This window comes from Dipodomys spectabilis, unplaced genomic scaffold (genome assembly GCF_019054845.1).
Source record: "Dipodomys spectabilis isolate Male_0828 unplaced genomic scaffold, ASM1905484v1 ptg000140l, whole genome shotgun sequence".
Lineage (NCBI taxonomy): Eukaryota > Metazoa > Chordata > Mammalia > Rodentia > Heteromyidae > Dipodomys > Dipodomys spectabilis.
In genome coordinates, this window is record NW_024870817.1 from 3,166,223 (window position 1) to 3,181,251 (window position 15,029).

Below are 15,029 nucleotides of genomic sequence, written 5' to 3' on the forward strand. Positions count from 1 at the left end.
AAGAGTATATGAAGAATACTTGAGTTTTTTCCAGGAGGAAAGATTCATTTTTTAATCACAAGACCCATTTCAAAGGCTATAGGGTCATTCATTTTCTTACAGTCTTTTATACCCTTTCTTATAGACTAGCTCCTGACAGAAAGAAGTATCAAGTATAAACTCCAATTTTCTCTGTTAATTATCTGTTTTATTTTTTTTGAGACAATCTTCCTTTGTAGCCCAGGCTACCCTTGAATTTGTGATCCTTCTTCCTCAGACTCACAAGTGCTAAGATTACAACTGTGCACTACCACGTCTGGGGCTTTCTGTAAGACAGAAAGCTTATATAGTCCTCATTTTGACTGGAAAATTTAATAAACATTTATTTCCTTTTCTCCCTGAAGTGTATATTTTTTAGAGTGGCACTGTTTTGTTTTTGTGCTAGAAGGCAAGTCTACATTCAATATATCCCACAATATATTTATGAATTAAAATCATTGAATTCAGGAGACTAGATCTCTGTCATCAGTAGTACATTAATTAAAGAAATTGAAAATGTAAGTAAAAATATTCCCAAATAGTCTTAAATATTTCATATCTAGAGAGTTTCTACACAACCAATTTTAATAAGTATTTCAGGTAAAAAAATAGCACAAAACTTATATAAAATCATCCAGACAGTATTTAGTCCTTAATACAGAAAAAATGAAAATGGAATATCTCACATCAAGCGCTAGGCAGAAGTACTATTTAGCAGAAGTACTACTTCAGTAAAACAACAACAAAAATTATACTTTGCCAATCTGAACATTTGGCTTCAAATGAAAAATTTAGAAAGTTAAAATTTTAAAAATTTTAAAAATGTCCATCTAAATCATATTTTCAAAAGTTTAAGCTGTTGGTGATAAGAATTATGTATAGGACATAACAGAAAACTTCAAGAAGCCTTATGGAAATCTAGGACGGTGGTAACCAAGCACTGCAAGTTCTCTACATGTCTTCATTACCTCTCTGGAGGCAGGTCTATATCCGTAGCCAGATGGTAAATTTTTATCTTCTTCACAGCCCTTGGCTCCTGGACTAAAGTGTAATTCAACATGAAAGCGTTCCTCTGATGAAAGATCCTAAAAATATGAAAAATATCTTTACAGTGAAGAACTTCAAGTATTCATTTGCCCCTGGTAACATAAATCAAGAACTCTTTTACCTTGTTAGGATCCTCATAAAGCATGATAACAATCTGTGTCATGTAGTTGAGTTCATTAACAACTTTTAAATAGTCCATAGCTCGTTTCCACTGTTCATCCTTTGATTCCTAATCAAATGGTATAGGGTAAGAATTTTTCCATTCTATATTCCTAAAATTCACTTTATTATCAATTTCAGAGTTTGTTTAATCCTGTGTGATACCATATATATTAGGTGAATACTTACATGAAAAATCTTTCAAATTCACCATCTTACTGTGTCTTAAGCTAGTTTAAACAAATATCAATAGTATCAGAAACTCTTAAGTCCTGAAACAGTTTCTACAAAATAAAAATCATGTTTTGAAATATGACACCCACTAATGAAGGAACAGAGGGTAAGGAACAAAGATACCAAGCAGAGTAGCTATCATAGTTCTTAACACCATATATTAACCGTATGTTTTTCTTCTCAATATAATGAAGTCTGTGTTTGTGATGTACATACATAGTGAATATCCTTTACATACAATGATTCTAAAATGTCAGCAGGAGGAGGCATATTGAAGTTCCATTGACCTTACCATCTTGTACCATTCCCCCATCTTCATTTAGAGAATTACTGATCTTTAAATATCTTCACAGAACATCAGAATCAAAAGATATTATTACAGAACATATGTTATAAGCATTAAAGTAGAAGATGTAAAATTAGTCAAAAAGTAAAGTCCATAGTTAATTGTCATCAAAGTCTTTACAAACTTTATGTAGATTGAAGATAGTTTTTTTTTTCCTTTTTTTTTTTTTTTTTTTTTGCGGGGGTCCGGTCATGGGGCCTGAACTCTGGGCCTAGGCGCTGCCCCTCAGCTCTTCAGCTCAAGGCTAGTGCTCTACCACTTGAGCCACAGTGCCACTTCCGGCTTTTTTCTTTTTTGCTTATGTGGTGCTAAGGAATCTAACCCAGGGCCTCAAGCATGCAAGGCAAGCGCTCTACCACTGAGTCACCTTCCCAGCCCGAAGATAGTTTTCTTTTATTGTATGTAAGCCTTAAGTGTACTATAAAAGCACTCAACAATTTTATACCTAACAAAGGCATATAATATTGTGAACTTCATTATCGAATGTGCTTGTTTTAAAAAATATATAAGACTTCTTGCCATTACATATTTCTTATTTCATATTTCTTTTTCACTGTTTAGTATTTCCTTCAAAGTATTTAGTATTTCCTTTACATTGTTTTTCCTAAACTAAGAAGCTATAGAATTAAAATAAAAAGGTATCACTTTGTAGGTGAATAGATGTATGTGTTTCGGGGATGAATATTTGTGATAATATGTTCAAATTTCAAAACTGTAAATAGCATAAATTAGTATAGTATTTCTAAGTTTCACTAAATGCAAATTATTAAAAATAATAAGCTTAAATTAAATACTATTTTATTTGATGAAGTAAATGAGATTTTTATTATACATTATAAAGAATACTACCTAGGTTCAGTGTTATAGATGCAGATTTTTACTAAGTCTGTCCTAAAGAATATTTAAAATTAAATAACATTTAGTGGTATCTTCTTGAACACAGTATGTAAGAAACCACAATCATTTTTTTAAAGTGAAGACCACTTTCTGTACCTAACTTCTGAAATCTAGCTAGAATTTTGAATTCAATTCAAACAAAAAAAAAATTAGAAAATAGGACACCATTGGTATCATCATTAATTTTTACTTTAGACAATACATCAATTTTTCTGAAGTACATATTTTTTAAAGAGTAGGACTGTTTTGTTTTTGTGCTAGAAAGCAAGTCTACATTCAATATATCCCAATAAGCTCTAGATCCACTCCCACAACCCTTGTCCAAATTACATGACTGACAACTTCCAAGTCTTTATCACACACTTCTCTGCTTTAAACCTTGCTACTCACATTAGAAATCCAAGCAGATTTGGAATCCTTATCTGCTGCCAGTTTATCCATCATTCTAAACACAGGCATTCTATCAGTTCCTATACTCTTCATGTTCTTTCTACTTTATATCGTATATAAAGGATTAACAAGAGTACCATGTTAGAGATACGTGTCTCTTTTCCCTCCAAAAAAATAAAGTATACAAACTCTTGTCTTGATCACAATCTCCTAAGTAGCTAAGATTATAGGTGTAAGCCATCAGCAGTACCAGGCTATAATTTGAAATTTTGATGGGACTAAAACACTGAAATAGCCTTAGGATAATTTTGATCATTATTATTATCAAGGCCTAGTAATGATATAGACACATACCAAATCATCACCATTTCTAAGTATGAAAAAATTTTCTGTTAAAGATCACTTTGTATACAATTGTGAATGCCAATATATGCTGGAAAAAAAAGCACAGGAAAATTTTTTATCTTTTTGTGAGTTTAGAGACGAGATTCTAGACTCTTAAATTTACGTGGTAAATTTACCTAGAGGATGCTGGAGAGGCTAAGTGAACTTTGCTTGTGGGAAGAAACTGTTGTGCCCTTGAATAAGCACACTAAGGCAGAATGTGTTTTCCAGCATTGACCACCACATATATTTACCCTGTATATTTTTTATAGTAATACTCTGCTCACTTAGTGAGTTAATTTCCATTGTTTTAAATCTGGATACAGCTTTCTGTGTCTTCCTGGACCAAAGGCTTCAGTAGAAGTGACACAGAAATGCCACATGCTTGTTTCCTAGGAAGCTCCCTTTTGTAACTCAAATTTATTTTGAGGAAGCAAGTCACACGAGTGGTCTGATATTACTCTGGTTGACAATTCCAGGTAAGGTCTCAACTAACAGTCAATATATTAGACATGAGAGTATATACTAAACATGAGAGAACATTTTTGAGATGACATGAATGGCAGGCCCTGTCTGACTGTAACCTCAGGAGACCCTTAAGTTAAACTACCTAACTGATGCTAGTCAACCCTCTGAACTCTGAATCTTGGTGTGTTATTATATGGCACATAAGAGGCACATGTCTAATCATACACTTAAGACTTGTCAAGTCTGACCTCAAAATGCTCATATTTATCAGCATCTCTTTATCCTACCTGTATATACATAGCACTTTAAAGTACTTTAGATATAAAGTACTTCATTATCACTTGAGTAAATTGGTCTTCTCAGAAGGAAAGAGAACATGTCTCTATTCTAGAAGTCTTAACAACATGTTCAGCATATATCAAGTCCTTGAAAAGTTATGGAAAATCAAAACAATTAGTACCACAGTAGTACAAGCAACTTGACTACAAATTCAAGGAAACAAAATTGTCACTAAAGACTGGAATAACTTATACTTACATCGCATAAGGCACCATAGCGAAGTATTGACAGTAAAGAATGTACATGGCTTTCACTGGTGAAATATAATCTAGTACGGACATGACGATCAGGAGATAAAACACCTCTGGAATACCTAAAGATAGAAGTAGACAGTGCTAAAATGTAACTACTCAAAAATTATTGTCTCAAAATTGTTGTATAAGATAGAATCTAACACTATTAGAAAAGCCCCAAGTATATAAATCTATACATTTTCCAACCACAACAAAGGACTTACTTTGATATTTTGATAGATAAGGGATAGGAAAGGGAAAGGATAAGCCTATTCCACTTTGTTTTTCAGGAAAAGATTATAATGTTGAATAAGTAAATGTTGAGTAAATTTAATTAACAAACTGTAGTAATTAAGTTCACTGTAAAAGAGATCACCAGTGGTCTTAGACCTAAATATCCTCAAACACTAATGCTTTCCACAGGACACACACCGATGATACCACATAATGACAATATACATCTTTTCCCAAGTTCACTACAGATTTTCTCCAATTTAGCATCACAGTGGGTCATTCCTGTAACTCTAGTATTTAGGAAATGGAGGAAGGGGGTATCAAGTTCAAGGTTAGCCTAAATTATAGTGAGATCCAGTCTCAAAAAACCCATGTTGGGGATGGCACTCAGTGGCAGTGTTTGCCAAGTATGTGTAAGGCCCTGGATCTGATCCTTAGCACTACTAAAACCTAATTAAGAATCTCTAGGCAATCTATTTCTACAGTATACCAAATTACACACTCCTGACTTCTACACAAAAACATCAAAAGAGTAAGTAGATTTGAAGTGTGCAAAAATAGACACACATGGACTAAAACAACTAACAGGTTCTTACACGGGATGGAGTTTATTTACAGTGTCATCATCTTGTGTCCTCTGAAGGTCTGAGCGAATTTTTCTAACTAGAGGAGTACAGTAGCCTTTGGCAATCTCCAGTTTTTCAGCTTTAGTTATACCATATTCCTGAGAGAAAATACATAGTATTAGACAAGGGATATAATCATTAAGAGCTCCAAACTCTTGAAATAAAGAATTCTACTGAGACACAAATATATTATTAAAATTTGTTGGAACATTAGAGATCTTGAAAGTTTGACATTTTTTCAACTGCAAATATACTACGTTCAAATTAATAGGTATAATAGGAAGTATTCTGTGGTGAAACTGACAAAGCAAGGAACTTACTTCTAAAGAGGACAGAATGAACAGAGGAATACAATTTTTATGAGTAGTTTCACATAATATTAAAAGATGGACTGAAAATAGGAAAACTAAAATACAGAATAGGCAATTAACATAAAAAGAAATAGAAACTTAAATCAAGAGAATTTTACCGATCAAGATGGCAAAGATTAAAAAGCCCAACACATGATTAGACTCAGACTTTTGCCAATATGTTAAAGTTCTAACTGGTAGTAAGAAAAGATGCCACAGAATGATTAAACTTAACACTTATAATCACGAATTAATCAGAACCATAAGGAATTGATTAAAGGTGAAAAATCAAGACAATATAGTAATTTTATAGTAAACTGTAATGAAATTAGCTTCAAAGTCACAGGTTATAAATTGATTTTATATGAAAAAAGGAAATTTGTGATTTGTGTGAATGACAACAATGGAAAAGGGAAAAGGAATAAAGTGGGGAGTGGGGACCCAGACAGGAAGAAAGGAGAATATCCTAACAGAAATTCACACACAGCTGCTCCCCATGTTTATTTTGGGACACTTCTGCTTAAAACTACTTCCTGCCAAAAGAATATCCATAAAGATTCAGATGCCAAAACATCAGAATAGATAACATATTTTGGGGTTAGTTATTTTAAAGGATAGCTTATTTCCTTAAGTCAACAATTTTTCAAGTATAGATGACTTTTGAGGTGGGTATATAAAAGGTATATATTTATATACAATATGTCACTTTTACAAGTGACATTTTTGCTTATTTGATACCATCTTTCAGTACCAAACAATTCTTAGATTTATTCTCCTATGTAGTTAGGATATTTCTCACACAAACAGAACTGATTAAAATACCAGATGAGGCTATTTAAAATCTTCTGTGATGATTTCCATGACAGTGTGTTGGAGTTTATGGCACAAATTTTCCGCATTTCATAATATACAATTAACGAAAGTAATCATCTTCAAACTTCAAAATGTATGCTGTCTTAACTAAGAGAATTTTAATATCAGATTTGGGCTTTACATATTCTATCTATTATCATGCTCTCATGACTATTTTAACGCACAATTTTAAATCAGAGAACAAATTTACTGGTAAGATAGATAAAAGGGAAATGTTAAATTTATAATAGCATAAATATCTAGCATAATTAGTTACTTCAACTGTTAAAATGATTTGTATAGACCTTTGTTGTCTTATGTAAACCTAGATATGATTTGAATTATGTAATTCACATAGCATAATTATAAAAATTCAATTTAAGAGCAGAAGCTAAGTTTTTAGAAGCATAGTAATGTGTTAAAGTATACCAGAATACATAAACACATCTTGAACATTTAGTGTTACTCTTAACATGCATTTTCTAAGTAAGTCAAAATTTTAAATTTGAGTAATCAAGTCTCAAAGTTTACAGTATTCATTTGCTTGGGAACTATATATGTAAAATTACTTTTTCTCTACTCAAACTTGTATTTCATTACAAGTGACTACTATAAATATTTATAATTTTAACTACTTTTCCAATGATTATGAATACATGCAGAATTTTATCCGGGGATTTTGGAGACTGATGAAGGCTAAGTGTAACTAAATTGAACTCAATGTCCAATTATACAGTGAAGAAATTCCCACTTATGCCAAAATAAAGACCTACCAAACAAAATGTTAAGTCCAAGTTTTCTGTTCCTGAATTTATAAAATAAGTTCAAAACTTATATATATTTTTTTCTAATTTTCTTTTTGGTCATGAGGCTTAAACTCTTGAGCCATAGCTACACTTCTGTATTCTTGTCGTTAATTAGAGATAGTCTCAGGGAACTTTTTAGCATGGGCTGGCTTTGAACCCAGATCCTCAGATCTCAGCCTCCTTAGTAGCTAGGATACAGGCATAAGCCACTGGTGTTGGCCAAAACATATATTTTAAAAAATAAACAAAACTTCGTTTTAAATTTGTGAATTTACCAAAAATAAGACTAGTGGTTTGGGTATAATTTTTGTTTTGTCCCAAGATTTAAGAGCTGGCTGGTCATAGAGTGCCTACCTAGTAAGTCTAAGACCCTAAATTCAAACTCAGTCACATTAAATAAGTAGATTAAAGAGACCTAAGACTAAAAAAATAACTTATACAATAACAACTACACTTGAAAAATTAACAGGCAAAAATGACTCAAATCTTTTTAACAATAAAAAGTCTTTCTTTTAAATCTGATACTTTAAAATGTTACAAATACTTAATCTACAGCATATAATGAGTAGTTTCTTCAGTTGTGCAAGCAAAATGACTGAGACATATATACAATGTAAGGAGGACAATTATCTTCAAAAATTCCATTAACACTTGACTACTCTTCTAGGCTCACGCCATCATTTTCATTCTCAATTCTAAAATGTATATTTTAGAAATGTATATTTCTAAAAAGAGAGGTAAAATTAAATAAGACAAGTAATAAAAATTATTGTGAGAACAATTACATGAAGGATGTCTATTTATTTAGTCATTGACTGATAATATTTAGATATACTGAAACTCAACTTGAAAAAATGAATATAATTATTATAAAAAGTTTATATTTTTTAGCATTGGGGATTAAACCTAGAGCCTTATGTATTCTAGGCAAGTACTATACAACAGAACTACTTTTCCAGTTCAACCATAAGTAGTAATTAAAGTCTTATATTTGTAACTAATTATTAAAATTAATTAAAAAATAATCTTCACCATACACATATCTTGTATAACTGCTTGACAATATAGAGGTTCTTTCATAGCAAAAGTATAGGTAATAGCATATATACATATCTACAGGTAGGTTGTATACTACCTGAATTCCCAATTTTTGAAGTCTATCCCATTTATTTGGACCTTCCATGAATATTAAGAAACACTGACATTACTATAACTATATATATATATATATATATATTATACATATTTAATATATGCATAATATACATGTATATATAGCCCATGCTTTCCTGCTTTTGAACTTTAGTTCACCGTTGGAATATCTGATCCACTTCAATCTCAACTTCGTAACATCCAAATTGTTTTAGTAATTTGAAATTACTAAATTGGAAAAAAGATCTTAACATGCCATCTGGAACTTTTTTTACTCTAACGTATTTTTTGTATTGTGTGCTTTATTGTTAAGTTTGTATATTATTTTAAGTGGATTCTCTATTCGACAGCATTTTCCCAAACCCATAGAATATATCATACCAAGAGAAAATCCTACTGCACATATGTAGAGAATATATTTATATTATATTTCATCTTAATTTAACTACAAGCAAATTGTTAAAACAGCTATTATGTATAATATCAACAATAAGCTTATAATACAAATTTATAAAAGCCATGAGTTATCCAGGATCATGCAAGTCAATTAGCTCTTAACCTGTGGTAGATATTTCAAAGTACTTATTTACACAATAACATAAGAAAATTGAATTTTAACAATTACTTACCTGAGGGATAACAATATCTGCTAACGCCTTCGAAAGCCTATATAATTCCATTGTATTTTCTAATTTCAGGGAACCATTATGCTGGACATCATATTTTATACAGTCATATATGTCAGGGATTTTACTGATATCATATCTTCCATTCTTTGTTTTAAAGTCTTTCTCCAACTTGGACCATCGACGTAGCATAAGCTCCAATGTTTCACTATGATAAAGCTGAATATCTACAACAAATTACATTTTTATTATATTTAGTTTAAAAATCTCAAGAATTTATATGGAAATGTTGACAATTTTATTTTGTTTTGTTTTTGGAACAAAATGTCACTATGTGGTTGAGTATGGTTTCAAACTTTTTTGCTGGTCATGGGGATTGAACTCTGGGCCTGGGCACTGTCCCTCAGCTCTTCAGCTCAAGGCCAGAACTCCACCACCTGAATCACAATACCACTTCAAGTTTTCTGGTGGTTTACTGGAGATGAGAGCCTTACAGACTTTACTGCCTGGGATGGCTTTGAACTGTGATCCTCAGATCTCAGTCTCCTGAGTAGCTAGGATTATAGGCGTGAGCACCAGCGCCCAGCTTCAAACTTATTTTTATAACCAAGACTGGCCTTGAATTTCCTATTCTCTGGTCTCAGGCTCCTGAGTGCTAGGATTACAGGCATATGCCACAATGTTTTGCCCCCACTAGAGTTAATTTGTTTGTGTGCTTGACCTGGGGCTTGAATTCAGAGCCAGGACACTGACCTCGAGCTTATTTTGCTCAAGGCTGGAACTCTACCACAGCTCCAGTTATGGTTTTTTTGGTGCTTAATTGGAGATAAGAGTCTCACAGACTTTCTTGCTCAGAATGGCTTTAAACTGCAAATCCTCAGATCTCAGCCTCCTGAGTAGGTAGGATTACAGGTGTGAGCTACAGACTCTGGTCTATTACTAGATTTTTAAGTGAAAAAATGTAAAACAATAAGATGCTATAGTTGTTATATAAAAATACAATATGGAACTATTAATATATATCAGATAATTTAGACAGATCATTTTATTTAAAAATTTGTTACACATTTTGATGAAGTATGGCCAAATAAGAAGTTTTTTTAAAAAACCCACAAAACGAATTCAAAAACAAACAAAAATTCCATTTGCTCCTTATGCGACTTGGCTGATGTAGAAAAGTATTGAGTATATTGTGAGACATTATTGGTTGCATTTAAACCACTGTATGATTTTTTGAATGTTTCTCTATGAAACATTCTTTAATGAAAATGATTCCTAAAACTCAAATAGTTCTTAAAACACAGGTAAAAGTTATGATAGTCTTCCCAAGGTGAAAAGGACATATAATGTGCTTAATTTAAGAATAATGTGAAAATTTTAGATTTGATGAAAAGCAGCATGTCCTTAGCAGAAGTGAGACAACACTAAGAAAAAAAGAAATCAAGTAACTACACTTTACTACGGAACTCTATATGTTTTGAACATAGTGGTTTTTCCTTAATGTAGTCTCCTTGGTATCATACAAGGATACCAAGAGACTATTATAATATATATATATATATGATTATACATATTTTTAATAACTGGAGGTGTAGCTCAGTGATAACAGCATGTGCTTTGCATATTTTTAAATATACAATATTACTATAGGCATATACCATTACCTATATTTTTTTAGACTTGGATAAGTACTAGATATAAATACCTGGATAAGGAACCGAGTTTACAAAAGGTTTTTTTAAAAATATATTATTAACTTTAAAGCAATAAAAAGAAAAAAATTACAATAAACTATAAAATTATATTTCAAGTCTAAACTCTAAATACTATTTTGCTAGACTAAAAATTAGCATAATTAGCAGAAAAGAATCTTTGAGATTAATAGCAATGACAAAAAATTTCAAGTTGTTAACTCTAGAAGCATAGTCACATCTTGTTTTCTCCCCTTTCTAATGCTGTTTTAGTATCAAGCCATGTTAAATAATTAAATAATCAAATGGGAATTTTCTACTTTTTTATGCAATCTCAGATAAAACACGTAAGTTAGTTATTTTTCCTTTCCTCAATATATATTAATTTATAGTATAACTATACTTACAGAGAGGCTCAATTTCTTAACATCAGAAGACTGGTAAAACTATTTAAAAATGTTTAAATAAACTGGACAGCAACTTTTATTTTATGCTCTAAGAAAAATATATTTACCTGATGATTTGGGGTCTTCCATTCGATGTCTAATTTGAGAAGTCAAGCTTTGGACTAAAGAATAAACTTTGTCACAGGTCTTCACAGGATTTTTAATTAAATGCATTGATTTGATAAGAGAAATGCTTCCAGAGGGAGTAAGCTGTAAATGAGTAAAGTATACATTTTACATTTAATTATGCCTAGTTATTTCAGAAAACCATATATGATTTTTCCAGTAGATGGAGAATTCCATCTAACATACAGTAAAATAAGATCCAAGGAGAAATCTTAATATTTCATGTTACAAAAATATTAAATATTAACTGTCATTAGCTTACCCACAGAGATACTCAGCAGAAGTACACTGCTTAAAAGATGAGATTTGAAGAGAATTGGCTGATTTACATAATAAATACATATAGGTTTAACATATATCAACATGTAATTATAATAAGCTTCTATTTTTCCAGATGAAGTCATTAACTGAGGCTATAACTTGCTTATGGTCAAATAAACATTATGTGAAAAAACCAACTCAAACACTGAATTCTGGCTACAGAGGAGGTACTCTTAATCACTATGTTAGTTACTATGTCTATTGTGTCCTTTTAAATGGAATAAACCATTAATGGTACAATAGTTCCAAATCCCAGTTTTGATACTGAGCTTGCAAGTTAATCACATGAAGTAAAATTTTAAAATATAAAATTTGTGAAGTAAAACTCTATTTCTAGTTATAGAGGACTAGGTAGTTTGAACCAACTTACAACTTATGTGTTTTTTATTTATAAAGAATTTTCTCACCAGGAGCCGGTGGCTCGCGCCTGTAATCCTAGCTACTCAGGAGGCTGAGATCTGAGGATTACGGTTCAAAGCCAGCTGGGACAGGAAAGGCCATGAGACTCTAATCTCCAATAAATCACTCAGAAAACTGGAAGTGGTGCTGTGGCTCAAGTGGTAGAGTGCTAGCGTTGAGCTGAAGAGCTGAAGGACAGTGCCCAGACCCAGAGTTCAAGCCCATGACCAACAAAAAAAACCCAGAAAAACAAAAAAAAAGAATTTTCTCTCCCTCCATTTTTATAACCATCAATTAGTTGTAAAAGAGGGTTTTATTTTGATGTGCCCATGTATGCATGAAACATACCTTCATCCAACTATCGCTCTCTATGCTGCTTCCCAAACCAACATCAACAATCTTAATTGTTCCACTTTTATATCTGTATATAAAGTATTTTAACTACCTCCCATTAGTACTAGTATTTCTCTACCTGGTGATTACATCTTTACTTGCTTTCCTTATGGTGCAATAAGCTCTCTGTTTGTGTGTATGTGCTTGTGTTTGTGTGTTGTGTGTGTTCTGGTCCTGGGACTTGAACTCAGGGCTTAGGTGCTATCCTTGAGCTTTTTCACTACTGCTCTTGCTCTACCATCTGAGCCACAGCTCCACTTCTGTCTTTTCTGGTGGTTAATTGGAGATAAGAGTCTCACAGACTTTCCTGCCTGGGCTGGCTTTGAACCATAATCCTCAGTTCTCAGCCTCTTGAGTAGCAAAGATTACAGGCATGAGCCACTGGGGTGCCTGTCTTCTATTTTCTTATGTCCTTTTCTCCATGAATTATTGCCTAATATAAATGAGTTTGCTAAGACCTACCTTTTCATAATCTTCAGCGGTAAAATCTCTGTCTTTCTGAAGAATTTCATGAAGTCTTGCTTTCACACGTTGCTGACAACTGCTCAGAGAATCACTATCACTGTCTAAGAGACCATTCATGTTTGCACTTTTCACCATCTGAACAAGAATGGGTGTAAGCTCTCCTTCTAGAGCCAATAACCCCTAAACACATGAAATAAAATCAACAATTTACACATCTGCAAAATAACGTAATATATAGTTAACAATACAGTAGTTCGTCATTGCTAATTGATGTCTTTAGTGGGAAGTTCAAAATTTGAAGTTTTTCATATTTTGCTAAGGCAAAAATGTTTAAAAATACTTGATGAAAATGCTAGTAATTTTAAAACTATTTTTTCATATACCTTTGCAAAAGCAGCTGCAGTCATCTGGACTCGTCCTTCATCAGAAGCATATATTTTGAGGTCATGTCGGTAGGTGCTATGTAATCGAAGTAAACCGCAACCAGGAAATCCTGCATAATCTCCTGGAAATAAATCCTCAAATCACTTAAGCTATATTTTTATTTCACTGTATTTCTACATGTGCTTAACAGTATCACAAAATAAACCAGGATTTGAAAATAAAATGTATGTTTTTCATTACATTCAAGAAATTTCAAGACTTACCTTGCCCTCCAGGATACATACACCTAAAAGCTCTTCCAAGTTCTTCAGCCTGGACCCTGCCGGCAGGGGTTAATTCTCCTCCCCATTTTAGAACCAAAAGTAAGGATGGTTGTTCTCTTCGACTATCTAAAATACATGAGCAAATAACACAAATGTTAAGTTCATTGACAAACATGTCAAATCTTTTTCACTGTGTTCTCTTCTGCAGTTAAATTTGGACCATGTATAAATTATTATATTTTCTAAATGTACCTACTTTGTGGGATATTGCTTCCATTAAAAATGACTTTTGCTGTACCTGTGAAAATATTACTTAATTTTAAAATCTCAAATGTGGAAAGGCTCCCAGTTTTTTCAGAGAATTATTTTTTCCCTTCTTAGTGATTTGGCCAGCATTCAAAAGAATCAACAATGCATAGAAAGTTTAACTAAATATAAAAACTTAGTAGACATTAAAATGACAAACCTTCCTCTTCACTAGATGTTTTAGGACAACCATGAGGGAGATATGTCAATTGGACCTTACGATTTATTCCAGAAAAATGGCCATACCTGAAAAATAAAATGGCAAGCCAAATGAATAGGATTCATAAAGTGTTGATGAATAATGTGAAGATTAGTATTAATATTAGTATTAAGGAACACTAAAATGGAGGAACAGAGAAATACTAATTCTATACTGCCTTTTTTTGTTACAGCCTTAGTAAACTTCAAATTTTCCTAGAAAATTTGTACCACAGCAGTCATTCTAACCTATTGAAAATAAAATGTAAAAAATTGTTTTGACAAAAGTTAGACAATTCTGAAGTAAAACAGAATGACACATACAAAAATATCAAAGTGTTTACCTTTAGTAAGAAAGAGCCTAAGATTATTACTGACATGTAAATTTTATTTCCAGAATTGATGGCTTAAAATATAGTTTGAAACATTTTTAAATTTAAACAGCACTGAATCTGGGGTTAATATTGCAATGTGAAATTCATTCTAAGTAGTATTTCATGGAATATCAAAATATGATGTTTCTTCTTTTAATCTTTCCATTAAAATGAAATTCATTGATATAAAAACCTATTTTATCACATTAGATTTTTATGTATTCCTTTTTAACTGTAATGATCAAGAAGAAAACAAAAATGTTTAAGCTGTAGAAAACTAATATGGAAAAAGAACTATAAGTAGTTATCAAAATTAAGACTTTCAAAAAAAAATACTCACATTTCTAAAACAGTCTTAAGTTGTTCAAGTTTTGGTTTATTTTCTTCAATTTCAGAATCATTATTCTGTCCCAGCTCCATTAGAAGTTGTCGTGCAATATCCAGCACTTCCTTTAAAATAAATTAACAAAAGATTTTAATTTTTATTTAAATTTACTGAAAA

The 15,029-nt window shown here is 31.9% G+C and overlaps 1 protein-coding gene across 12 annotated transcripts in view; it reads right to left on the bottom strand.

Annotated features, from left to right (window-relative positions):
• The window catches only part of Ppip5k2 (diphosphoinositol pentakisphosphate kinase 2), a 66,768-nt gene that overhangs the window by 23,623 nt on the left and 28,116 nt on the right, over window positions 1-15,029 (bottom strand). For 9 of the 12 annotated variants that reach the window (XR_006149089.1, XR_006149088.1, XM_042690685.1 and 6 more), the window contains exons 13-23: window positions 14,868-14,977; window positions 14,116-14,201; window positions 13,650-13,775; window positions 13,386-13,507; window positions 13,000-13,182; window positions 11,367-11,508; window positions 9,165-9,388; window positions 5,346-5,473; window positions 4,481-4,595; window positions 1,187-1,294; window positions 987-1,103 (exon numbers count right to left, since the gene is read on the bottom strand). Coding sequence is in view for 10 of the 12 variants with exons in the window: in XM_042690685.1 (XP_042546619.1) it covers window positions 987-1,103; window positions 1,187-1,294; window positions 4,481-4,595; window positions 5,346-5,473; window positions 9,165-9,388; window positions 11,367-11,508; window positions 13,000-13,182; window positions 13,386-13,507; window positions 13,650-13,775; window positions 14,116-14,201; window positions 14,868-14,977 (1,461 nt within the window). In the remaining 2 variants the exon portion in view is untranslated. The remainder of the gene's footprint in view (window positions 1-986; window positions 1,104-1,186; window positions 1,295-4,480; window positions 4,596-5,345; window positions 5,474-9,164; window positions 9,389-11,366; window positions 11,509-12,999; window positions 13,183-13,385; window positions 13,508-13,649; window positions 13,776-14,115; window positions 14,202-14,867; window positions 14,978-15,029) is intronic. The other 3 variants (XM_042690684.1, XM_042690688.1, XM_042690692.1) reach the window with 1 other exon arrangement.